The sequence below is a fragment of the Microtus pennsylvanicus genome, chromosome 12, assembly GCF_037038515.1.
Source record: "Microtus pennsylvanicus isolate mMicPen1 chromosome 12, mMicPen1.hap1, whole genome shotgun sequence".
Lineage (NCBI taxonomy): Eukaryota > Metazoa > Chordata > Mammalia > Rodentia > Cricetidae > Microtus > Microtus pennsylvanicus.
In genome coordinates this window covers 54,185,986-54,212,003 of record NC_134590.1, presented here as the reverse complement: position 1 = coordinate 54,212,003, position 26,018 = coordinate 54,185,986, and the positions used below count along the sequence as shown (strand labels likewise).

At 42.7% G+C, this 26,018-nt stretch overlaps 1 protein-coding gene across 3 annotated transcripts in view; it reads left to right on the top strand.

The window, feature by feature from the left end:
* Nucleotides 1-19,682, top strand: part of C1qtnf7 (C1q and TNF related 7) — a 96,826-nt gene extending 77,144 nt beyond the window's left edge. For 2 of the 3 annotated variants that reach the window (XM_075943052.1, XM_075943054.1), the window contains exons 2-3: nt 12,066-12,311; nt 18,607-19,682. In XM_075943052.1, coding sequence (XP_075799167.1) covers nt 12,066-12,311; nt 18,607-19,238 — 878 coding nt within the window. In that variant the 3' untranslated portion in view covers nt 19,239-19,682. Of the gene's footprint in view, nt 1-6,455; nt 6,509-12,065; nt 12,312-18,606 lie in introns of those variants that run through there. The other variant, XM_075943055.1, reaches the window with a different exon arrangement.
* Nucleotides 19,683-26,018: the final 6,336 nt, after the last annotated feature.

Sequence of the window (26,018 nt, the reverse complement as noted above, 5' to 3'; positions counted from 1 at the left end):
AAGGTTGAAATGAGATACAAAAATCCAGCTTTTAGGAAAATAAACAAAGGCCATGTCCTGGGTCCAGCGCCTGGCACCTAGCAAGCCCTCAATACAAGAAAGCTGTCTCCTTCATTGTCACACATGGCTGCTGTCGGCCTCACTGTGAAGGGCTTTTCCCCCTAGAATGTAACTGAAGTTCCAGTCAAAATGTTTTCAAATCAAGTACCTGGTTTCAACCAGAACATCAGCACTGCCATTGCCTAGCAAGTTCTAAACCCACTTATAACGTAGGTAGATGCCTACCAAATGTTATATACTCAATACCTTTGCCCACCGTGTGTTCTTTGTCATCATTGATTTGAATTTTCTTTGAGTCAAAGGGGATAGAGTGTATTTAATCATTAGAATAGTTTTTAAACAGACAAGTGATATTGTTAATTTATTATTAGCTTCACTTTAGCCACAGACTTGAAGGAAAATGTTGACAGAGGTTTCTGTCCTACCCTGTCCCACAGCCTTTCAGTCCCAAAGAAACACACAGAGGCTTACGTTAATTATAAGCTGACTGGCCCTATTAGCTCAGGCTTCTAAGTAACTAATTAGCCTGTAATTTTTGTCTGTGTTAGCCATGTGGCTTGGTATCTTTTATCAGTGAGGCATTCTCATCTTGCTTCCTCTTGGTCTGAGTAACAACTGCAGCCTGAGTCTTTCCTCTTCCCAGAATTCTCCTGTTCTGGTCACCCATCTATACTTCCTGCCTGGCTACTGGCCAATCAGCATTCTATTAAACCAATACAAGTGACAAATCTTTACAGGGTACAAGACCATTGTGTCACAGTAAGAAAACTCTTGCCAAGATGGAGAAGCATCAGGTGAGAGATAACAGGCAGTTTTATAGCAAAAAAAAGAAATTATTTCTTTTTGTTTGTTTGTTTTTTGTTTTTTCGAGACAGGGTTTCTCTGTGGCTTTGGAGCCTGTCCTGGAACTATCTCTGTAGACCAGGCTGGTCTCGAACTCGCAGAGATCCGCCTGCCTCTGCCTCCCGAGTGCTGGGATTAAAGGCGTGCGGCACCATCACCCAGCAAGAAATTATTTCTTTGATTCTTGACCCATGCTTATCAGTGGTTGTCCAGAAACCAAGCAGTTTTTCCGTTGTATTATCACATTTGATTAGAATTGGTTGTTAACTCAGTAAACATGTATTGAGAATTTCTGAACTCTAGTCTTTGGCTGTATATGGGTGGTGCAAGAATGAATAAATCAGGATTATTATTTAAAGGTGCTCTGTGAGGGACTGGAAAGATGACTCAGTAAGTAAGAGTACTTGGTGCTCTTTCAGAAAACCAGAGTTTAATTCCTAACACCAGTGTCTGGGTAGCTCCTAATCACCTGTAATTCCAGCCCAAGAAGATCCACCACCCTATTCTGGTCTCTTTGTGCACCTGCACATATATGCTTACACCACACACACACACACACACACACACACACACACACACACATACAGTGAGAAAGAGGGAGAGAGAGGAATATTTTTCAAGACTCCCTTTTGTAGGTGTACATGTTTCACCTGGATCTATAGCTGGTAAAACTTAGGCACAAAAAAATCTGGCTTCCCATACTTGCCTGCAAATCCTTTCAAAGTAGAAGCTGGTTTTCTCACTTGTATTGTATTGCGGCTCCCAATCGTTTTCTCCATTTCTGCAAGAGATTTACATACAAACACTTTCAAAATTTAAATACAGGAATTTTTATATATAAAACCCCCACTGGATTCAAGCCTGATCTTAGCTTTTTCCTCTCAAACCTGTATGCTCAGAACCTAGGGCAATGCGTAGTACACTTGTTCCTTTGCTGACCCAGGGTGTTGCCTTTTCAAAAACCCCTTTACTTCTCTGAACCTACATTTTCCCTACAATGAAAGTAGGTCCAGCTCAAAGCCAGCTACACCTTTCATTATTTTAGGTCACTTTATAAAGCCAGAGAGTGGCAGCAGCCACCGGCTCTGCCTTCTTCATCAGCAGCATGGAGGGAAAGCCAGCAATCCTCCCCTAGTGCCTGCTCACTGCCCTTCAGGAACTTCTACCTAACCCAAGATAAGAAGCAGAACCTTCCATGTGAGCAGAGCCTACATGGTCCAGGATCACCACCATGCTCATTGGCTCTTCCCATTCATCTTCTTTTGCACCAGACACTCAGATGTAGTGTTTTCTCAGTCTGGCAGTGTTTTCCTGCTTCTCTTACTCCTGTTTCATATTTAGATCATCTCATTCCCTTAGAAAGAGATCCTTTGGTCCATACACTCAAAGGTGTTACCTGTGTTTCACAAACACCCGGCGATCCCTTCTCTGTGCTTTCTGAACGCTCTCCAAAGTTTATGAATTGATTAAAATTCTGTTCTTCACACAAAATAAATAAGAAACAGGCTCATCTTTCTCCCACTCATTGTTTGAACCCTGCCTGCCTTTTCATGATCTAACAAGCAAATTCTTCAGCTTCCTGCTAATATTAAGCACATGAACATTTCAGTCAGTCTGTTTGATTCACCTTCAAATACTAATTGTAAAAACATCTATTTCAACCCAATACAAAACCTGGTCTTTCTCCATAGCTTCAACTCAGTATGGAATGCTCTTCCACCACCTGGTTCCTGTCACCACCAAGTCCTTCCCACTGTTGGCACCTCTACAGTCAGCTCAGAAGAGAGTTGGAAGAAAATGATCAGATTACCTAAGTGGCATTTATACACACTCCTGCTACCTGCCCCATGTATTTAAATGTTGACTCTGTTAAGTGAAGTACTTTAGCAGGTCACCAAAGATATCCTTGGAACCCCATTCTTCACAACATCCCGATATGGACAATTTACTTCCAAACTGATGTCCAATGAGGTTACCGGACCAGCTCAGTGTCTATGTCCTGGGGAAACTCCCCATTGTAGCCAAAGACCTAGTGTAGATAGTCTAGCTCCATCTAACTTCTCAGTGCTTTCACACCCTGGAATACTACCTTCTGCATAGCTAGGCCTTCTCTGCCCTCTCTTCTCAAGCAACCTTCATCTTCTAAATGTTTAGTGTCTGGAATCAAGGAAGACTCCCAGGCTGGGAGAAGAACTTCCTGCCGTCTCTGAGCAGACACCTGCCAACCTTTCAGCTACTGTTCAGGTATCACCCAATATGAAGAAGGAACCAGCAGCAGCCCTCTTCCTGCTGGCTCCCCCTAATCTGTCCAGTGATTTCCTTTGGCTTCTTGTCAATCATGCATTGAAAATAGATGAGAGTGGATGGCAGAAACTTCTGATTTTCAGTCAGCTTTCAGGAGGTACTTAGACATTAATGGTCCATTTTTTTCTGTCTTTGGTTCTCAACTGGAATTCCAGGATGATGGGGATGATGGGCATCCTTAAGGTCCTGTCAAGCACAGTTCTGGGACTCTTGGATGGATGGCTGTCTTCTCCATTCAATTTTGACTCTATAAGCATTCTCTGTGTTTGCTGAAAGCCAAGCGTTCAGCCCCTGACTACCAGACAGTATGAGGACAAGACGAAGCTGTGAATCAGAGAATAAGTTGAGTGACAGCTGAAAGTTCCCAATGCCAGGCTACCCATCAGAATCACCCAGAGACCTTTGAAGAAAATATCTTATCCTTATCCATTGATATGCTAGTTTAGTAGATCTGGTGTAGAACCACAGAAGTAGGATTCATAGAAACGTCTGAATAACATGTTAGGAGACTTCAAGAGAGAGTCTCATAAATGTTTGAAAGTATCATGGAGAGATTCTGGTGGAGAGAGTGATAAGGAAGATGAAAATAAACAGATGGAGAAAGGGGCTGGAGAGGATTTGGGTCATTCGGACCTAAAGCCACAAGAAATATAAGCAAAACTCTAAGGCTAGAATAACAGATTTGATTTCAAGCTCAGTGTTCCTGTGGAGAGGAGGAAAAGAACAAATTTGTGAGGCCCACAACGCTGTAAACTGTTGAGTGCAAAAACGTGGTTTCATACAGTTAGCCACATCCTAGGAAGAAAATAGGTATCGTGTTGGGACATGCTAACTATGGATCAGGATCCCTGTGGTACTTAAAGGAGAACAAGAGGATATAGTGAGGATTGAAAGACCTAATGCTTTTCATCTGCTCAATAACTATCATCTGGAACCATCTTTTAAAAGCAATTCTGTTACTAGCAAAATAACGTGTGTGTGTGTGTGTGTGTGTGTGTCCAGTGGTATAATGAACCACCTTAGATCCACCATTGCAGGCCACTTCTGCACGCAACTTACCAATTTTGTATTTTGTGAATGTCATGCTGTAGCTTCAAATTGGCAACTGGAGGAAATTGTAGCAACTACAGTTATGGACTTCATTTTTCTCTTTTTTGAGAGCTTGGGTTACCAGAATGCTTTTGATGTTCTCTCAACACTGGATGGATTTGAATGAGTTGAACTGAATTAATTTGAAAAGTAAATCAAAACTTTAAGAAAGTAATAGTATGAACTGAGAGAGAAAATTATAAGTTTAGGGGGGAAAAAAAAACCACAGTAAGACCTTGGCCTTGAGGCAAATAGCCAATAAAAATGGAATCTGAGGTGTTAATCTAAGCCAAGGCTCCCTTCAGCCTGTTTTCTTCCCATAACTTTTTACCAGTGCTTCTGAAATAAGTGTGAAAATAACTGCATGAAATAGAACTAAAAGTATTGTCTACATCTGAGCTCTGAGCATGCTAAGAAGGTATTCCAAACGTTCATTTTCTCTGGAGAGAAAAGTTCAAGGAAGACAGATTGTGTTAAATTATGTGAAATGAAAAGTGATTTTTAGAAAGGGCAAAAATCAAATATTAAATGGCATAAAATACTATGATCCTTTAAATACATGAGAAATATTTGCACATAAAATATGTTGAACACTAGCCAGGGTATATTGGTGCATGCCTTTAATCCTAGCACTTGGAAGACAGACAGGCCAATATTTGTGAGTTCAAAGCCAGGCTGGTCTACAGAGTGAGTTTCCGGACAACCAGGGCTACATGACAGTAAACACAGTATAGAGTAGCAGTAGCTAATACAGGCTGAGTTCTGTAGTATCAGGAAGATGGAAAAGCAACAACTGGATTTGATCAGAGAAAGATGTAGACGTGTGTGAAAATACCACATGGAACATCATTTAATGCACACAATTACTGTGTGTTAACCTCAGATATCATTCTATTCCAGTGAGGAAAAAAACATCAAAGAAGTCGTCATAAAAAACACAATAATTAATTAATCAATTATGAAGCTGCATCACCTAAAATTAAGCTTTCCATGGCTGAAACTTGATGCACTTTATTAGTGCGTGTCAAGAATCGTAAGACAACCTAGAAATAATAAAGCATGAGCATTTTATTTGAGGCTGAGAAGTAAACCTAGAGACTCTTTGTAGGAGTCGACACTGATTTAGAAAATAAATTAGCTGTCTGATGTTTAAGACTTTGTTCATGCCATGATGGTGTTCAAGTTCTGAAAGTCAACAAATTTAAAGGATCTACCCTCCAGCCTGGAGGACGGGTACCTAGACGTAATGTAAATCTCATCAGAATGAAGATCCATTCCTGGTTTTGGTCAAATCTGCGATCAGTATTCAATTCCAAGACTCTAGGGAAACATAACAGAAAACAAAAACGAAAACCTGTTTCAGTTAGAATCCTTACTGTTGGGAAGAATTAGGAGGATAAAATGAGTTTTTTTTTTAATCACCTGATTTCCATAACTGACATCATGTATTACAGATGGCTGTTGCCAAGGAGATATAAGAAAGACATGTCAGACAAGGATGCTGATTGCTGTAACAGTGAACTGCTTGGGCGTTAGAGATACACCATACCTTTGGACTTGTTAGGAAATGTTGTCAAGCAACAGTGGAGCCTATATATCCATCTCCCGACACATGCAATCATTTGTCTATTCAGCTAAGAACAAAGAAAACATCAATACAGTGCTCATAGCCCTCTCATTTGCAATACAGAGAATGAAAGGCCTGCTTCCTGCCTTGTTTGCCAAGAGTGAGGATGATGCTTCTTGGTCCCCACCTAAAAGCCCCCACGTAGTAAATGATACTTTTCTCTAGGCTAATAACCAATTTCCAGTCAGTGAGTAATTTCTTTCCCGGAACCATCCTATTGGAAAATCAGTGAAAAGAGGAAAAAAAAATTAAATAAGCAAATCTTTAAAAGAGGCCACAGCAAGAGAGATGGTAAGCTTCCAAACGTACCAGTCAAGAAAAGCCGGCACTTACAGCTGGTCCCAAACAAAACCATAATTTTAACTGATCCCTGAGTTGAGCCTCGCTGGATGAATGACTTCCAGGGCCTCTGGCTCTTTGGGACTAAGCGAGAAGATTATTTTTAGCGCAACTATTTGGAAATCTTTGAGAATTTGGACCTGCTATTCTGTTTGGTACCAAAGCAAGTTTCTCACTGAGCTCTTAGGAAAGATCCTGACTTTTGTACATTGGGGATCCTGCAGCAACCTACCCTCCCAGAGCACGGTACGGTGTTTATTCTCTTTTTCAGAACTTTGGCAAATGTAGAGATCATGGCCCATCTCCGTTATGATGGAGTCTTTAGCTCAGTAAGCAGGTAGCTCTTTAGGAAGGGTCCAGGAAGTAAAGACCTAGCTCTGAATCTATCAGGCACTGGCTTCTTGGCCTTGGACAATGGTCTCTGGCCCTTGGCTGCTTTGGGACCCATCACAAAGGGGTCGTTGAGTGGGTGATATGAACTAGGGGTTAGTCTATAGATCATAAGAATTTTGCAAATATCCAGGTTTCTTTTTTCACTGTTCTCCCATCATAGTGCTTTACACAAAGGAGCCAAGACTATAAATCATGAGCTGTTGTACAAAATCCTAATAAACATGTATTTTCTCATTCAAATTGTTGAGCCTCTGCTGTAGCTCAGCCTGTCATATATGTCAGCAATAGGAAGTTTACGTTTTGATATGAAAATGAACAAGCAAATACTATAAAAACCAATTGTGTGGCCTTGAAGGGACCTGCAGAGGTCCAGGAGAAGGGATTTCATTTAAATCAGAAAATCAGTTCCACGTAGGAAAATGGGAGCTGCATGAAGCTAGGGGGCTCATCAGAGAAGGAACTGGGGTTCCTGTCCCTAGCTCATAGTCCCTCCTAGTGGAGCTAGAAGAACAGATTCTGATATTGAGCAATGCCTACCTCAGAAGCCAAGGAGAGGTCACATTTTGGCCCTCCTCAATAACCTCTCCTCTTCCTAATGATTTCCAGGCAAAGCGTATTTTGAACTTGAATTAATCAAATCCAGTCTTCTGTCATGAGGTAATAGATGAACACTCAGTGTTTGCGACAAGATGTTAGTTCAAATCCTAGCTGTGCCATTCTGTGAATTTTAAAAGTTTTGTCTCTGTGTGACTCTGACTTGTCTAGGCGAGTTGAATGAAAGGAGTATTATAGGATCTGTTGTTTTTCTGACTTGAGTCTTTTGTGAGCATAAAGCCTTGAAAGCCCATCCGTGTTGTGGCATTCATCAACATGTCTTGTGATTTTTCAAGCTGTTGCATAGGCTTGTTACAGTTTATCTGTTAGTGAACACTCAGGTTGCCCCTTTCAGCAGCTGTGAGTGCTGTTGCCGTGAACATGAGGATGCAAATATCAGTGTGAGTCCCTGTGTTTAATTCTTTGTGGTATACTCCCAGAAGTGGGCCTACTTCACCATGTTTGAGTCTTTGACGTGTTCTCCAGCATTTGTGTTCTCATGAATAGCATCTTCTAGTCTTAGAACAACAATCACGCTATTTACTAAGAATATATATGTACTCTAGCTACACATATATTTTCTAGAGGCTCAGTCTTTGCATTGACTTAATCAATGCCTCCCCAAGTGTTTCTTATGGCTAGTTTGGCAAGAAAGGATTCTATTAAATAAATAAATAAATAGCATGCTACATCCTCCCTTAAAGATTCAGAATACATACTTACATGAAAAGTCTAGAATATACATATGTTTTTAAATGTATGTTTTAAGATCTAAAAGGATCTGTCACTTTGCTATCCTTAAAGAAAAAGTTAGGGTAGAAAGCCATTTACATTTAGCATTCAAGGCCTGTCTGAGATTAGCATTATATCCAAAGCTTTGATTTTCTAAGTCCAAAGAAGCATAAAAGTGGAAATAAAATACATGCCAGTACATAGTCTACATAAATTTACATAATTCAAGCCAATGCTTGAGAGCATATTGCAAGAGAGGGGACTGCTAATGGAGATGTTTTCTCCTGAGGATTTTAAACATATCTTAAGGTTGGCTTATCGTGTGTGCTGAGCCGTATACTTTGATTAGTTTTATGCTGTGCAAATTATGTCTTTCCAAGCTGTCCAAAGTCATTATAATGTAAAGTTTTGACTCATGTGGTTTATTCTCAGTCAAAACAACCAAATTCCGTGTGATGCATTGAATTCTGGGCAGTTGATGAGAATGGGTTGTTCGGGAAATGATGCTGGAAATATGCAGTTGTATTGCTGCCTCGACGTTTTTAGTCAGGAAAAGTCTGGTGGAGCAATTCTTCATAGGTGATAAGACAAAATGTGAGAATTGAAGTAAATATAAAGTTATATTTAGTATCTGGAAGTGTGGGAAATATTCTAAGCATAATAAATTAGACTTTAGAAAAGGTCTTATTAATACAAATTTTTAAATGTGTGTAAAAACAGGAGCTGGAGAGGTGGCTCATTGCTTAAGCGTACTTGCTGCTCTTTCGGAAGATCTGGGTTTTGTTTATAGCACCCATGTCAAACTTCCAAGCACATTCCAAATGACCTGCTACCTTTGTCTACCACTAACCAGATCCCAGCCCATTCCTTTTTCATAGCATTCCCATGAGGACTTTCACACCACCACCGGTGTCCGGACTTCCCAAAGCTCTTTTTCTCCCAATATTCTCAAGTCTTTCTCAGAAATACCTCTTGACCTCAGTCTTAAGTCATTGGTACTCTGTATGCATATGGCTTAAACCCTCCTCCTGAGCCTCCTCCTCCTGAGCCTCCTCCTCCTGAGCCTCCTCCTCCAGAGCCTCCTCCTCCAGAGCCTCCTCCTCCTGAGCCTCCTCCTCCTGAGCCTCCTCAAGTGTGTTCTACAAAGAGGAACTGATACTTTAATCAGTGCATCCAGTTTTAATGATACCAAAAATTGTGCATAAAATGCTCCTTCTATTATTTTTTATCTGTGTTTTCTTCAAAACAGTTCATATCTTGTTTTTCTAAAAGAAAATTTTGCACAAGTACAATACATTTTGATCATAGCCATTCCAAATCCTGCCATGACCTCCACATCTCATTTTCCAATTCATGTTTTCTCTCTCCCCCCTCTCTCATATAGAGATAATTGAATATTATATAGAGATAGAAAAATATGTGTGTGTGTGTGCGTGTGTGTGTGTGTGTGTGTATTAGTGTGTCTGTACATACAGGAGTTTAGGGCTGAACATCAGAGTTTAGACAACATGGGGCCTGTATCTTCAGAAAACTGATTTTCTCCATGGGGAGTCATAGCTTCTCCACTGAGGGGAGCAGGGGATACTGTGAACCTTATCCCACCCACACTGGGATGTTGTTTGGTGTGCTGTTATGGAGGTCTTGGCAGGCAACTATAGGTGTTGGGAGTTTATGGAAGCAGCATCCCTGCCACATCCAGCTGAAACTCTTTTGCAGCAGCCCTCCAGGTCCCTTGGCTCTTAGCATCTTTCCAGTCCCTCTTCATGAAGTCTCCCGAAGGGCTCATATTGCTGTCAGAACTCCAGGGAATGTCAGAAAGTAACGTAATCCCATTTGAACACTAGGATCAGTGGTTTGATCCTAGTGGAACACTAGGAACTTGTTCTGTTTGGGGTGTGATTTAACACAATGATTCCCATGTTAGAGGCTTGATCCCACTGTGGTGGTTTTGAGAGGCAATGGGAAATCTAAGGGGTGGAGCCCAGAGCAAAGTCACGAAATAGGTACTCTCCTTTGTCCTGCTTCCTGTCCCCCTATCTCTCCTACCTTGATACTACATGCCACAGTAAGATGCACTCACATTGACCATTTGGCATTTTTGGTCTTTGGAGTTTCAGCCTCCAGACTGCTAACTTGTAGGGCCCTGGTCTCCCTTATTCCTGGGGTGCATTCGCGGGACAGTTTATGATCAGCTAACTAAGCTTCCTGTGTGTTTCTGTGCTCTCCCTACCCTACCTGGTGGTTAGCTGCAGGGCATTTACTCCATTGTTAATATGGTAATTTCCCACCTGCCTGGGCGGAGATCCTTGTACTGCAGTTAGGTAGATAAGGACTCCCCCAATGCTGAATAAATGGGCGGCATTCGGCTGATCTCCTTTAGAATGACCCTGGTCTCTCTGTGTGTTCTTTTCAATCTCCAGGCCCTTGCTCGACTAGCGTTTGGTACAGTGGCGGGCGAACTGTACCGAGGGTGTAACACAAAATCGGGTGTTACACTAACTAAATAAACCTCTTTCCCTTGTGAAGCTCTTGCCTCAGGTATTTCATTATGTAGCAGAACACAGACTGATATAATAGTGTATGGCAGGTCCAGTCCATAGAACACGGCAAATGCGTTTTCATCCTTTGATAGGAGGGTCTAGTAACACTGAAAACATTGCTTAAACATTTTTTGTGATAAGATCTCTAAGACGAGATTATTCCAAAATCTCATACATATTTCTTAGGTTATTAATCCTGCGGTGGGGCAAAAATTTTGGGTATAATTCCAAGAGGTTGCATTCTCCCCATGGGTACCGTAAAAGTAGTGTGCCTTTTAAATTTCCTGGGGTGGCAGTCAAAAATAACATCTGATCACTTTTCCCATATTTTATTATTATCCTCCTTCCGAGAGAATTATCCAGATCAAGCACTATGAAGATTCTGTATGAAAACACAGGCCCAGCCATCCAAAGACTCTTCATGTTCACAACCCACAGAAACACGTGTGTGCATTCTCTCATTGAAGAAACTGCTCATCCCTAAGGATGGCATAGTCTGAAAAATCAGGTCTCCCCAGCTTATGTCACCACCCCACACCACGTGTTTAGCCTGCACACCAGAATGTCATACTAATAAATCCCCCGTTACACTCTGCATCCAGGCTCTGTGGAGCAAGACGTCAAGTCCTATTGGGTTAGATGCAAAGAGACCTGGATCTGCTTTCCACGGTGCACGTGGCGCTATGCACAGTTTAAGTTCACCCAGCTCTTTAATTGACCCCTAGTGCTAACAGCTTATGGGACACAGAGGCATCATATCCTGAGGATTTTAAATTAACGTGTCAGACTCCCCCAGGACCTGCACAGTGCTGTAATTACCACTAATTGGCATTACACATGATTAACAAGTGAAAACGTGGTTTTTCCGAAACTGTTTCTTTTCTCCCATGAATCCTAAGAACCTGACGGATGCATGCAAAGATGAGGAGGATTATTCCCAGCGCGTGTACGTTGGCGCAGCTCTGCAAGCCACGTCTATACATGCAAGAGAGGAGAGAGAAAGAATAAAATTAATGCTACAGATAATTGGTCCTCTGAGAGCTTACATCAATGTTAAGTGAAAAACAAAGTCCTGAATCACAGGATTGGCACAATGTCACTTTGCTCCACAGCACAGACGCCCACAGGAAGACTGGAGATATGTATATACTAAACAATAAAGAACAATTAGTTGTCTCTGAGTAGTGGCAGCAGTGCTGGCGTTTATCTGAGTCATTTTGAGTGCTTTGAGTGCTTCATAGCACCAAAAGCAAAGGTCTTTGCGCTAAATCCATGCATTCTTGCATAATAAATGCAGCAAAGAGGCACGTTTAGAATGTTTTCGTCCTTCATCTCTATCAATCTCCGTATTAGGCACTGAGGATTCTGTGTCAATAACAAATTGACAGATCTTTACATCTTGAGAGAAAAAGCAGGGTTCTAGACGCTAGGAAAATCAGATTTGGAGGAGGCTGGTGCACATGCCCAGTCTTCAGTTCACACCAACTCTGTTGTGCCAAGGCCCCTCCCCGGAGAGTGCACTGATGTCTGTCCTTCTCTTCTAGAGCCCAAAATGATTGTCCTGCTCTACGTGACAAGTCTTGCCATCTGTGCGAGTGGACAACCTCGGGGCAATCAGGCCAAGGGAGAGAGCTACTCTCCAAGGTACATCTGCAGCATTCCCGGCTTACCGGGTCCCCCAGGCCCTCCTGGAGCAAATGGCTCCCCTGGGCCCCATGGTCGCATCGGCCTTCCTGGAAGGGATGGTAGAGATGGCAGGAAAGGAGAGAAAGGAGAAAAGGGCACGGCAGGTAAGGAACCATGAGGTTCTGCAAACACCCCCTCCACCCTTCCTCAGACTCCTCCCTTTGTTGCTTCTTCTCTGTGGAAACTGCTAAAGTCACTGCAGGAGAGGGACACAGATGGGCATGCACTGTGCATGACTGCTGGAGCTGGACTCCCAACAACTGATGCCCGATGGCCGGACAACAGCTAGAAGCGTGGAGGTTTTAGTAGACAAAGAGATGGGCCAAAGCCGAGAAAGAATTGGGATTCAGAAACTCAGTTTCCCACCCTGCTCAGAGCTAATGTTCTAAACAAGTATTCCTCAAGCTCTTCTCTATTCTTGCATGCAGACAGCTAGAAGGACAGCGGTGTCACATAGCCAGCCTTCCCTCACGCACACTCTCCCTCCTGTCCTGTCGCATCGCTCTGCGCGGGAGTACACTTGTCCTCTCGTCCTCAGTCATCTTCAGGCTTCCCGTCTTACAGATAAGTCGGCCCGGGAAGCTTGCCCGACCCCCCAGTCCTTCAGAGAAAACCAAACTGAAATTCTCCAGAGGCTGTGTTAACTCCACAAGAGGCAGGAATTTGAAATCCATCTTTGAAAATGTTCTCCTTCGTGTGCAAGTGAGACAAAAGACAAGAAGGGAAAAAAATGCATAGATCTAAGAAACACGCCTCTACCCGATCGCCACACCTGATTTACTGGGGTTCCGAGAGATAGGGCCACAGTATATATCCGGATTATTGGCTAAGTGTCATTTCCAAATGCTCCATGCAGAACACATGCAGAGCTGTCAGATGTGTGATCATTGTTCAATAATAAAGAACCTTATGTAAAGATTCAATGTCAGGTAAACTTTGAATTTGGAGGTTAAACGTAGTTGTTCCAAGGCAACTGTCTATAAGGCAGCTCATGTGACTATAAATTATTCCTGAGCCACGATTACAAATATTCTTACAATTCTATGGCATACAGATTATTGTTCTCTATGACCGACCCTTGAAGCTTGCTGTGTCTGGAAGAAAGTAGTGGTTTATCACACAAGCGTTGGCACCAGAAAAACAGACTCAAATCTTGGCTCTTTCAGTTACTTTACTTAGCATCCTCAGTCAAATAGCGTCTTTGAGCCTCGTTTGAAAGTTGGCAACAGTAAGGGCCATTGCGAAGTTTAAGGGTAGTCATATATACAGAATGTCCTGTAGAATAACTGCTTGTGCTAAGTACTTGTAAATGTCACATATTGTTACTTATTAAATTGTGATCCACAGGCCAAAGATAAGTCTGTGGCCACTCAAAGTCACAGAGTAAACAAAAATGATTAATATAACCATAAGGTAGTTCCACTGCTATTTCAGATAGGATTTAATGTCCTCAAATGCTACAGTTTTAGCTCTATGAGGTTAGGGATAGTCCTGCATACATCAGTCTATTCATCCCTCTACGTATCTGTGCACTGTTTGCTCAGATACATTTTTGTGTGCCTCTAGCTACCAACTCTCATTTGTGGAGACTAGTTTTCAGACTCCACACTAACGCCATGTAGTGCTGCATAGTTGTCATGGTAGGGTGAAGTATTAGGTATGGTGTTTGACAGCGTGTCGCCGGATATCAGTGGCACACCTTTCCCAGCTGTAGCAACCACACATGGCTCTAGACCATTGGTTCTCATCCTGTGCATTGCAACTGCTTTGGAAATCAAACGACCCTTTCACGGGGGTCTAATATCAGATATCATGCATATCAGATATTTGCATTATGATTCATAACAGTGGCAAAATTTTTAATTATGGAATAGCAACAAAAATAATTTTATGGCTGAGGGTCACCACAATGTGAGGAACTGTATTAAAAAAGGGTTGCAGCATTAGGTAGGTCAAGAACCATAGCACCAATTCTAATTGTCCTTAATAAAAACTCACAGTGAGGTATAGGGGTTAAGGCAGAAGATCAGAGAAGCAGAGCAGCCAGCCGCTAGAGAGTTCTTACCTCTACCAATGCTCAGACCAAAGGTGCAATCCTTTCCTCAGACTGCATCCTCTGTCTACATCCTTAGACTGCATCTCCAGACTACTGCCTCAGACTGCATCTCCACCAAAACCTCAGACTACACCGAGCTCCTGTCTCCTCCTGCCTTATATTCCTTTCTCCACACAGTCATATCATTCCTGTCTCCACCTCCCTAGTTCTGAGATTAAAGGTGTGTGATCCCAAGTACTGGGATCACCTTTGTGTGAGCTGTTTCTCTTCTAGACAGATTCAATTGCATGTAGCCCAGAATGGGCTTGAACTAACAGAGATTCCTCTGCCTCTCTCTCCCGAGTCCTGGTATTTAAAGGTGTGTGTCACAACTCCCTGGCCTCTAGGGGCTTAGTTCTGCCCTCTGATCTTCAGGCAAGCTTTACTTGTTAGATCACAAACAAAATCTCACTACAGAGAACCACTGCTTTAGACATTGCACGCTGGCCCCGGGGACACAGCTGCTTGAGAACCTGTTCTAGTCACTGGGAACACCCGCATTTATCAGGGAGCGAAGGGAAAGGACCATCTAAGTACAGCTTTGTAGTAGCTCCAGATACTGACCATGTGTTGGGAACTTGTTTATGTTAACATCCACCATTCTAATCTGCAGTAACCATAACATACAATAAAATAATGCTACAAATGAAACTATTGGGATTCAAAAAACAAAGAGACTTTTCCAACTGAAGATTATGTAAATCCAACAGACACACCTAAGTCTAAACATGGCTCAGAGAGGAAAGACAGACCTGTCATTGTGAAAGGATGCAGACATTACTCAGAAACCACATTTGGAAAGTGGCTGGCAAATGGGTTAAAGCCTGGGAAGTGCTGCCCAGTGCTTCCTCTCCAGTGACAGCACCAGGTCTTTTCATTCCTGTACCCTCCTTGGATACCACATTGCCTTCACCTCACCAAGTCCAAGCAAAACTAATTGTATTCTTCTTCCAACTCTGTTACCCTAAACTAGAAATGAAAAGATTATTACACCAAATTATAAATTCTCTGCTAAAACATATCTCACTGCTCTGTAGCAATCATCATAATATATTAATCACATTCAATTAAATCCAAATGCATGCTCATTCAAATATTTCTAGAACTATCCCACAAAGTGTTGTTGTTATATTTTTTGGTTGTGAGTCTAATCTGTAATGGTGGAGCCATCTGTCAAGCCCTCAAGAAGCTCTTTTCATTCCAGTTTATTATAAAGATTTTAGTATGCATAAGTCGATCACACTGAGCCACTATCACATATGAAAGGAAGGAAGGAAGGAAGGAAGGAAGGAAGGAAGGAAGGAAGGAAGGAAGGAAGGAAGGAAGAAAGGAAGACTAGACAGAAGATGCGTGGATGAAAGGAAGGATAAAATAATTCTAAAGAGAAAATCTAAGTAGATTTTTCTCTTTGAGGAAGAACTGAAAAGAAACTATATGGTCAAGCTTCAATACATCCACAGAGTTTAATCCTTAATGCATAATGATTTATTCTCCTGAGAGTATAATCTCCTAGTAGATGGGAAAATTCTCCAGATAAAAAAAGAGGTCCTATATATTATTTTTATTATTATATATACTCCATGACTAGTATAGCTGACAATTTGGGGTATTAAATATGTATTACAATAGAAAATTTAAGCACTGGGGTTGTAAAGAATTCCTCATATTTATAATACATTTCAGTAAATGCAAATGGGAAGCCTAAGCCAGGAGGATCTTACTCCTTCTTCAGATTCACTGCCCCGTCCACAGCTGAAGTGGGTTCTTGTAGTAGGAAGGCTGCTTGTTTATTTCCTGGCCACCCAGATTCCTTAAATAATCACACAAAAACTATATTAATTAAATTACTGATTGGCCTATTAGTTCTCTCTTATTATTGGCTATCTCTTATATATTTATTTAACCCATTTCTATTAATCTGTGCATCACCACGTGGCAGTGGCTTACTGGCAAAGTTTCAACATGTCTTTCTCTGGTGGCTGCTCCATGGCTTCTCCTAACTCTGCCTTCTTCCCAGCATTCAGTTTAGTTTTCCCTGCCTAGCTCTACCCTTTTGCCCTATCCAAGGCCAAGATAGTTTCTTTCTTAACCATTGGTGTTCACAGCATACAGCGGAGAATCCCACCACAGGCTCTAAGCCAGGAGGACCTTACCCCTTCATCAGATTCACTACCCAGCCCACGGCTGAAATGGATTCTATCTCAGACATGCTGAGTCACTGTTGACTTGCTGCCCACTGAGTTGGCGTAGACTTATATCTAATGTCTCTGTATTACAAATGGAGCCCTTGAAGCCAGAAAGGGAGGAACTAACCTGAAATCTTATAAGCAGCATGATTTGAGTTTGTAACAAAATCCTATGATTAAAATTTTTACTGACACACAAATGATTGTATTATTGTATTGAGGAACAATGGTGAAGGTTAATTTAAGCTACTGTTGAAACCCGAATACAAATTTCAGACTTTGTAGTCTTTGACTCAAGAACAACAAAAGAAAGTTTATGTTCCATTTCTACCCCCAGAGAACCAAGCAGTGTAGGAGCTCAGAAACTCCTGTCAGCTGTGTTCTGCTTCATCCAGTAGAGTTTTAACTTAACCGGACCGTCTGCATTAAGGGGACACAACTGTAGTGGATAAGAGTGCTGATTTTGTCTCACCAATAGCGGGGACGTTTGTTGACAATAACCTCCCTGCATCATGAATTGTTAAACAGCCTTTTCATGAGGATTAAAGCACTGTGCTTGACATTTTCAGGGTAAGGCTTTAATTCTCCTAAACTTTACATTACCAAGATAGGCCTTTGTTCATTTTGTCAATTAACAGGGAAAAAGAATCGAGTTATCACATTTAACCTGAAGTATATACAGCACTCCAATAATTGATATCAACGTACCAGCAAGATAAATGGCATAGCTCAATAAGAGTCCCCGAGAAAAAGTCATGGCTACAAGCGAAAGCATGTTTTAACAGTAGTTTCCTGAATGACAAAAAAATATACAACTGGAGACCAACAGTTTGGATACTTTGGGTAGAAATACTATTGTCTCAGTATTATTTATGACATGAGTTTGATTGCAGAATTAAAACCTTTTATTATACTAATTATTACTGTTTTATAAAAGAAAAAAGTCACTTTTGCTGATGGCTTTTAATCCAGATCATTTTTTCCCTGTAGTTAGCCTGCAGATGTAAAGCTTTGGACATGCAGAAAATAATCCTATACAGTGGCTTAGACTTGGTTGGAATTCTTTCACATCCATTGTTTTTTCTATATGTAAGGGGACCCAGAGAGGTTAGGAGACAAGTCGAAAGTGAGACATTAAGAGGCAGAGCCAGCGGCAAGGTAAGAGGCATTTAGACCGAGGGGAGAAAGACACCGTGAGGCTGGGAAAGCTTCGGGTCCTCCTAACCCTGATACATCGTCAAGTCCCTTGGCCTCCTCAGGACTCAGTTTCCTCCTGAAAAAGCAGGACTGTAGAGTGGTGAAAGCAGTCAACATTTTTTAGTTATAGTAGCACATGGTGCCCCGACGTTCCAGGTTTACTTAAGGTTTACAGGATCAACACAATGCATTTCCCTAGAGGACGGGTGTTCAGGCTCCAGAGTTGGACAGGCAGCTGTGGAGATCACAGCTCCATCACTCAGTAGCTCTGTTCTCCTGATTCAGTTTCTTCATCTGCAATGAAGCTAATAATTCTTGGTTTTTAAGTTGTTATGAGATTTAAATAAGTTAATGCATGAAAATAAAACATTTAAATAGATGATAAATAGCGAATTTGATTTTGATTAATTATTCTATTATTAACACTAATAGGGATAGAATAAGACAAAGACTAAGATGTCTCCAAAGCATCTGGTTCTGTCTCCTCTCGGTACTCACTCTGGGAAAAATACCAGCAAGCTTCCTGAAGTCTTTTCATAGTGACAAGTGCCTGAATATGGCTAATAAGCACCAGGTGATTTGTCTTCAAAATAATAGCTTATTAGTTTAATTAATCAGAGTCTAGTTGGCATCTCAAATACTGGAGAAAAATCTATGTGAAGTTTTTCTATTTTCATTTTTAGTATATCAGTGATTTTTTTTTTACTTTTATCTGCATTTATTTCATGTCGAATTTATTCCCATGCCATAAGTTTTTGTTTCTTCAGTTTCTTCTGGGATCAGTGATTTTTTTTTAAAAAGGCTTTTTAATTAGCAGGAAGCTATTGATAGTTAGCCGAAAAGATATGATTAGGGCATGTAGGCATGTTGTTTGTGACTCTCTAGAAGAACTATTGATTTATCTATTAACTGTTTTTAAAGGTCTAAAAGGTAAAACTGGACCTCTGGGCCTTGCTGGTGAAAAAGGAGACCAAGGAGAGACTGGGAAGAAAGGACCCATGGGACCAGAGGGTGAGAAAGGAGAAGTCGGCCCAGCAGGGCCTCCTGGGCCAAAGGGAGACCGAGGAGATCAAGGGGACCCAGGGCTGCCTGGAGTATGCAGATGCGGAAGCATTGTGCTTAAATCGGCCTTTTCGGTTGGCATCACAACCAGCTACCCAGAAGAAAGGCTCCCCATCATATTTAACAAGGTCCTCTTCAATGAGGGGGAACACTACAACCCTGCCACGGGGAAGTTCATTTGTGCTTTCCCAGGGATCTATTACTTTTCTTACGATATCACTTTGGCCAATAAGCATCTGGCAATTGGGCTGGTTCACAATGGGCAGTACCGAATAAGGACCTTTGATGCCAACACAGGGAACCATGACGTGGCTTCAGGGTCCACAGTCATCTACCTGCAGCCAGAAGATGAGGTCTGGCTGGAGATCTTCTTCAATGACCAGAACGGCCTCTTCTCAGACCCAGGCTGGGCAGACAGCTTATTCTCTGGATTTCTCCTCTACGTTGACACAGATTACCTAGATTCTTTATCAGAAGATGATGAACTGTGACCCGGACTACAGACCTGACTGTAGTAACATGAATACCACAGTGGCTTACATTTTGAGTTAATCTGGGGGTGCTGGAAGGTGGAGCAAGGGACAAAAGGATTCAAAAACTCCTTTTACAGACAGCTCCGGCAGAATTTATCAAACTAAGACAAACCACCGACCAGCTGAAATCACAACAAAATGAACGATATAAAATAACCCCAGACATGAACCCCTTGAAAGTAATGATGACAAATATTTAAGAAATTAAAGATAATACTAACAAATTTGAATGCCCTTGGCGATCCAACCAGCTGGTAGTGACACTGCCTCATTAAACATTCATAAAACTCGTAAAATTTTGTTCGTTATTCAGGATAACCATAACATTATAGACGAATTCTTTGACAATTCTTAAGAGTCAAAGAAAAGTAAGAGATGCTAAGAATTTTCTAACAAATTAAAATGGAGTGATAAATCTCTTTATTCCTTTATGATTTTGTATGTACACTCACCAACTCTGTGTGTGCATGCATGCGTGTGTGTGCACGTGCATGTGAGTGTGTGTATATGTGTGTGTGCGCACGCACGCGTGCACATGCATGCATGTGTGTATAAGCCATAAGACAACATCAGCTGTCATTCCTCAGTCACCTTCCACTTTTTCTTTGAGCCAGAGAGTTCACTGAACCTGGAGCCCACTTAATCTGGGTAGCCTGGCTGGTTAGTGAGCCCCAAAGACTCTCTGTTCTCATCTCTCCAGCTCAAGGATTACAAGCACATGCCACCACACCTGGCTTCTTTTTACATGGGTTCTGAGGGCTCAAACTCAGGCCCTCAGGCTTACAAAGCATGAACTTTACTGACTATTATCAAGGCAGCCCTCGGCAGCTCTTTATTGAGACTGTGTGGAGGGGACATTAAGTTCAGAACAGACACTGAGTGCTGATCAGACCCGAGGGATCAGGGACAGTTACTGCCTTATTTCCGGCAGGCTAGCGTGTGGTGAGCACTCTGCCACTGTTGTATGTTATGAGCACCATAGCAAACGGACTGATTCAATGCTAGGGATGCACAGGACCCAATGACTTCTGAGGCTGGGAGAGACGTCACACACAGGAAGACTCTAAATAGAAATATGGTATGTTTCTCTGGGTACAACTAATGCAGAGGAAAGAAAGGATCAGCCTCTGCACTCTCCTTGTCCCACCTGACATGTCATTGTTATTTCAGTTGAGAATGGGTGAGAAATGGGGGAAGCCTGAGAAGGGAAAGGGGAGTAATGATCGGAGAGAAATAGGCATTAACCCAATGCTTTAACCTAAGTACAAAATGGGTTTCTTCAGACTACCCAGGTTTAGAATGCAGCAAACACACACGTCCCCAGACTTATGAATGAGCCAGAGTGGAGAATGGACAGGGAGGAGGGAGGCTGAGTGTCAGAACAAACTGGTAGTCTTCCAAGCCTCTCACTTCCTTGTTGGCACTTGCTGTCCGCTGAGATTCCGGGCTCAGTCTCAGCCCTTGTTCTGTCTTGTGTAACACTCCTTAGGTCTACAGTAATGATATACTCTTTGCTTTCCCTCCCTATGTTTTCCATGCATCCTTCTCCCTGCTCATTAGGTATTTTAATCGCTATACATGAAGCACCATACTAGAGTCTGTGACAATGAGAGAACCCCAAGGTGAACGTAGTCTCATCTCAAGCATCAGATTCCTAAGAAGAGAAGACATTGCATGCACATCCACACACCCATGCACAAGTCCCTGTGCTCTGGACACGGGCATGCTAAAATATGTGAAGTGTTCCATGTTTATTTCCAAGTTCTGAGGTGATAGAAGAGAGCGGAAGAAATTTTTACCCAGCAGATCTTAAATGACAAAAGGATTTGGAGTGGCCCACATGGGGAATAATCACACAGACTTGTAGCAATGTGGATGGATAAAATGAGAACTGAGGTCAGGAAGAGAAATCAGTGGATCAGTCCCAGGATGGGTACTGTATTTATGGAAGAGGTATCAAAGTGGGGCACTAGCTTCATCAAAGGTGACGTGATGATCACATGACCTGTGTGTATGAAGTCAGTTTTCTCCTCCTACCTTGAGTCCATTGTATTCTGCCTCCTGAAATCTGTCTACTTCTTCCTCTCCTGAATTAATTCATAGGCCCAAGAGCTAACAGCATCAAGAATAGACAAGAAGAAGAAGAGGAAGAAGAAGAAGAAGAAGAAGAAGAAGAAGAAGAAGAAGAAGAAGAAGAAGAAGAAGAAGAGGAGGAGGAGGAGGAGGAGGAGGAGGAGGAGGAGGAGGAGGAGGAGGAGGAGGAGGAGGAGGAGGAGGAGGAGGAAGAGGAAGAAGAAGAAGAAGAAGAAGAAGAAGAAGAGGAGGAGGAGGAGGAGGAGGAAGAGGAAGAAGAAGAAGAAGAAGAAGAAGAAGAAGAAGAAGAAGAAGAAGAAGAAGAAGAAGAAGAAGAAGAAGAAGAAGAAGAAGAAGAAGAGGAGGAGGAGGAGGAGGAGGAAGAGGAAGAAGAAGAAGAAGAGGAGGAGGAGGAGGAGGAGGAAGAGGAAGAAGAAGAAGAAGAATGAGATAGTCGTCAGTGGTCCATAGATAACAGCCACTGCTAGAAACCCAGGAAATAGAGTGTACAAACCAGCCAACAGAAATAGGCAGGGAGGATGCTCCAGTGTCATAATCAGCGTGCAGTACTTATACAGAAATAGGCGGTAAAACATAGCCTACTTGATAGCAGATGAACCTGATGGAGAAATTGAAATGGAGAAACTATGCAGACTGTCTTGACCCACAGGTTGTTATATAGTTAAAACTTTAATCTGGCTGTGGTCTACTGATGCAGCTTTAAGCAAGGTCTTGTTAAACAGCTGAAGATAAAGTTGAACACCTGAGCCACTACTTCCCAAGTGTTGCAATTATAGCATGCAGCACCCTGCCCAGCGCAGGTGGCACAGGGGATAAACCCAGGGCTTCGTGTATGCCCAGCAAGCATTCTACCCGCTGAGCATAGTCCCACCCTAGCGAAGCATTTTTTCAACCTTGTCTTTTAAGTGGTTCTTCATTACAGAATCTATTTCAAGTAGATTTTTAAAGTAGTTTTCCTTCATTGGTCTTCTGCCCAAGATGAATTTATTTTTAAATTATCAGCAGGGTGATGATGAGGGTTAGACATCCGCTGGGGGAAATGAAAAGCAGATTTCATATTAAAATGATAAAATAAAAAAAAACTTTCAGGAAATACTTTTGTCTTTTAGTCCTTAAAAAAACTCTTGGGCATCATTTTTCTACATCTGTGGATATTTTTGTAAAGAAGGAGAAGACTGGCTTGTTTCTAAAAACAATCCAAGGCTCATTCCTATCATTCTTGGTAAGGATACCTTGTAATGAGAACGTATCAAGACACATTGCTACTTTATATACTTCCTCATTCTAGAATGTAATGAGCGCTCAACAGACATTGGATCTGTCAGCAACTGACCTTGGACATCGCTGGCTTCAGATGTGTAAGAAATAAATCTGGTTGTTAATAGGTACTTAGTTTGGGGTCTTTGTTATAGAAGCCCCATTGGACTAAGACAGTCCTGACAGCAACTATGCCTTCATTGTTCAAATGGAGAAACAAGGGGACTGAGAGGATCAGAAATATGTGGAATAAATCATATGTGCAGAGTAAGCCCAGGGAATCATGTGGCCTTTGATGACACCGCAGGCCATGGACATCAACATGGCCCCTGTCTGGGGTAGGAGCGGGGACCTGCACATAGTCCTTAGCACAGACAGGCACAGATGTTGCCATAGCCTACAGATGCCCAGGATCTAGGGCATATCCTGTGACCATGGAGGTGTCTAAGGGCCATGCTACTGCCGAGGTCATGCCGATCTGGATGGCCTGCACTACCACATGGGGTCATGTTGTCATCTGGGCCCCTACTGCTGCCTCGGACTGTGTCTGGGTTCATGGCCAAGCAGTAAACAGGGTCTGAGCTGCTGTCCATGGCTCCTGTTACCACCAAGAGCTGTGTGATGCCAAGAGTCTGAACAGTCACCTGAGACCATGTTGGTGTCTCAGGGCCTTGCTGCCACCAGGGCCACACTGATTTGGGTGGCCTATACTGCCACCAGGGCCATGCTAATGTCTAGGTCAGAGCTGAATGAGGGCCAAGGGTCATGTCTGGATCTGTGTTCCTGCTACAGCTGAGGTCTGCAGTGATGTCCACGGCCCATGTTGCCACAGGGGGTCATAACAACCATGTATGTTGAAATCTGAAGGCCATGCAGAACCAGTACCACCCCCTCACTGGCTCTGGATCTGGCCCTGCCTCTCACTGGACTGCAGGAGGAGAGCTGGCCCTGCCCCCAAGGGAGAGCTGCTCCCCAGTACTCAAGGAGAGGTGGCCCCAGCCCTCACCACAGGTATGGGAAAGCTGGCAAGGGCCTAAGATAGCTGGTTCTGCCCCTCGCCTGAGGTGGGTGATCCCAGAGGCTCAGACTGACCAGTTCAGCTACCACCCAGACCCACATCCTAGGCCTTGGGTTAGCTCACCCTAACATCTAACCCGTCTGTGGCCCGCTGAAGCACCTGAAGGGACGGGTCCTATAGAATGAGAGCTGCAGGTTCCCCATGACTCGGGGCAGCAGCAGGCTATCCGAGAGAAGTTTTGGTGAGGGTCCAATGATGGTGTGCCTGAGGCCTTGAACCAAACCAATAACTCATAGCAGTGAACATTTTTTGGGTGGGGCTGATTGGACAGAGGGTATGCCATATGTCACTAAGATGAATTAAGAGGTGTTGAAAAAATAGAGGAGCAAGGTAGGGTTTCATTTGTTTGTTGTTTGTTTTGTTTATTTTTAATTGATTTGGGGGGTTCTTTGGGAGAAGATGATGAAGGGATGAGGGGAGGATATGGAGGGACTGGGAGGTGATTCCCAAAGAATTAAGAAGAGTATTTTTAAAAATCTCTTTATAGAATCAGAAGGACCAGTAAATCCAGTTTGTTCCTTGGAGAACATAACACCAGCACTGAAGAACCAGCCTAGCTCAGGAACTACCATGCTGGCTGGCCAGAGAAAGCAAACAACTGCCTACAGATAGCAACTGTAACCACTTACTGAATGTACCCTTTGTAGATGGTGTCATACTGGGTGTTTGTAATATATACCTCATTTTATGAGGGGGGAGATGTTAGTGACATATGTCCTAACTCCTAGAGAAAACTGAGTACCACACCCACATCCATCATTAAAAGAGGGAAAATGACAAGGACACATTAGGCAGCTGGTGCCTGAGAATGCATGAGGTCAACGTTTCTTGAGGCTGCATCCCAACATCTCTGACTTCTGAACATGTTAATTGGATACCAAGCAGGAAGCTGCAGGGCTCAGTCTGAAGTATTTCTCTATGGAGTCTTGAAAGAGAGAATTGTATTCAAAGGTGAAGGCCGAGTGAAAAGAATCAGGTAACGACCTTGAGGTTTCAGCCTAAGCAATACAAGGCACTTCAGAAGCCTGGAAGGGACTGAAAGACAAAAGTATCACTGAGCTGAGCATGCAAAACATTGAATATTTGGAAGAGGGACCATGCCACAGGAGGTATACAACAACCACACAGAAACTGGGAGCAAGAATCTTTCCATCTCTTCTTCTGTTCCCCATCTCTCGCTTGTGTCCCTATTGATCAACTCAACAACTCCAGGAGACAAAGGATTCTGAGTGACATGGTCCACAGAAATGTGCCTCCTCAACACTGTAGAGCTGTGAGAGGCAGAGAATGGGCAGAGAAGTCAGGAGAGTGAGTTAGAGTGAATGGACATCCATCACAATTAGGTCACTCCCAACTCCAAAGTTCCTAAAATGCCCTGCAGTGAGCAGACACCCCTTCCACTGTTGCCCAAGGCTTCCCATAGTATGCAATCAGCAGCCCTCAAGCCCCAAAAGCAATTCAGCTCTACTTACCAGGAATTTGTATGAGCATGTTGAGTTACAGCTCTTATGGAGACAGAAAACTTTGCCAGTATCCCCTCTGTAAGGCCTGTTTTAAAGTCACAGCAGCAACAAGCAGTAGACCAGAGGTTCTCAACATGTAGGTCAAGCGACCTTTTCACAGGGGCGGCATGTCAGATATCCTGCATATAAAATATTTATGTTATCAAAATTAGTTATGAGGTAGCAACAAAAATAGATGAATAGTTGTAGGGGGGCACTTGTTTGTTCTAGCTACTTAGCCCTGAAATAATCACACAGAAACTGTATCCATTAAATCACTGTTTTGGCCCATTAGCTCTAGGTTTTTATTGGCTAACTCTTCCATCTTAATTTAACCCATTTCTACTAATCTGTGTATCACCATGTGGTTGTGGCTTACCGGCAAGTTTCTGTGTCTGTCTCTGGTAGCTCCATGGCATCTCTCTGACTCTGCCTTCTTCCTACCAGCATTCAGTCCCATCTTCCCCGCCTACCTAAGTTCTGCCCTATCAACAGGCCAAGGCAGCTTCTTTATTCATTAACCAATAAAAGCAACACATAGACAGAAGGACCTCCCACACCAAATGGTTTGAGGTCACCCCAACTTGAGGAACTGTATTAAGGGGTAGCAGCATTAAGAAGATCGAGAATCACTGAAGTGGAGGGAGAATTGTAGCTTTCCAGTGCACATATATGACCTTCCTCATCCGTCAGAGACAGGAAATCCAAGGCTCAACAATGTGCCCTCTGCCAGACCTTAGTGACCGAGGTTCTAACTCCTGACCATTGGCCTGCATGCTCCGGTGCTGTCACCAGCCCGCACACTTG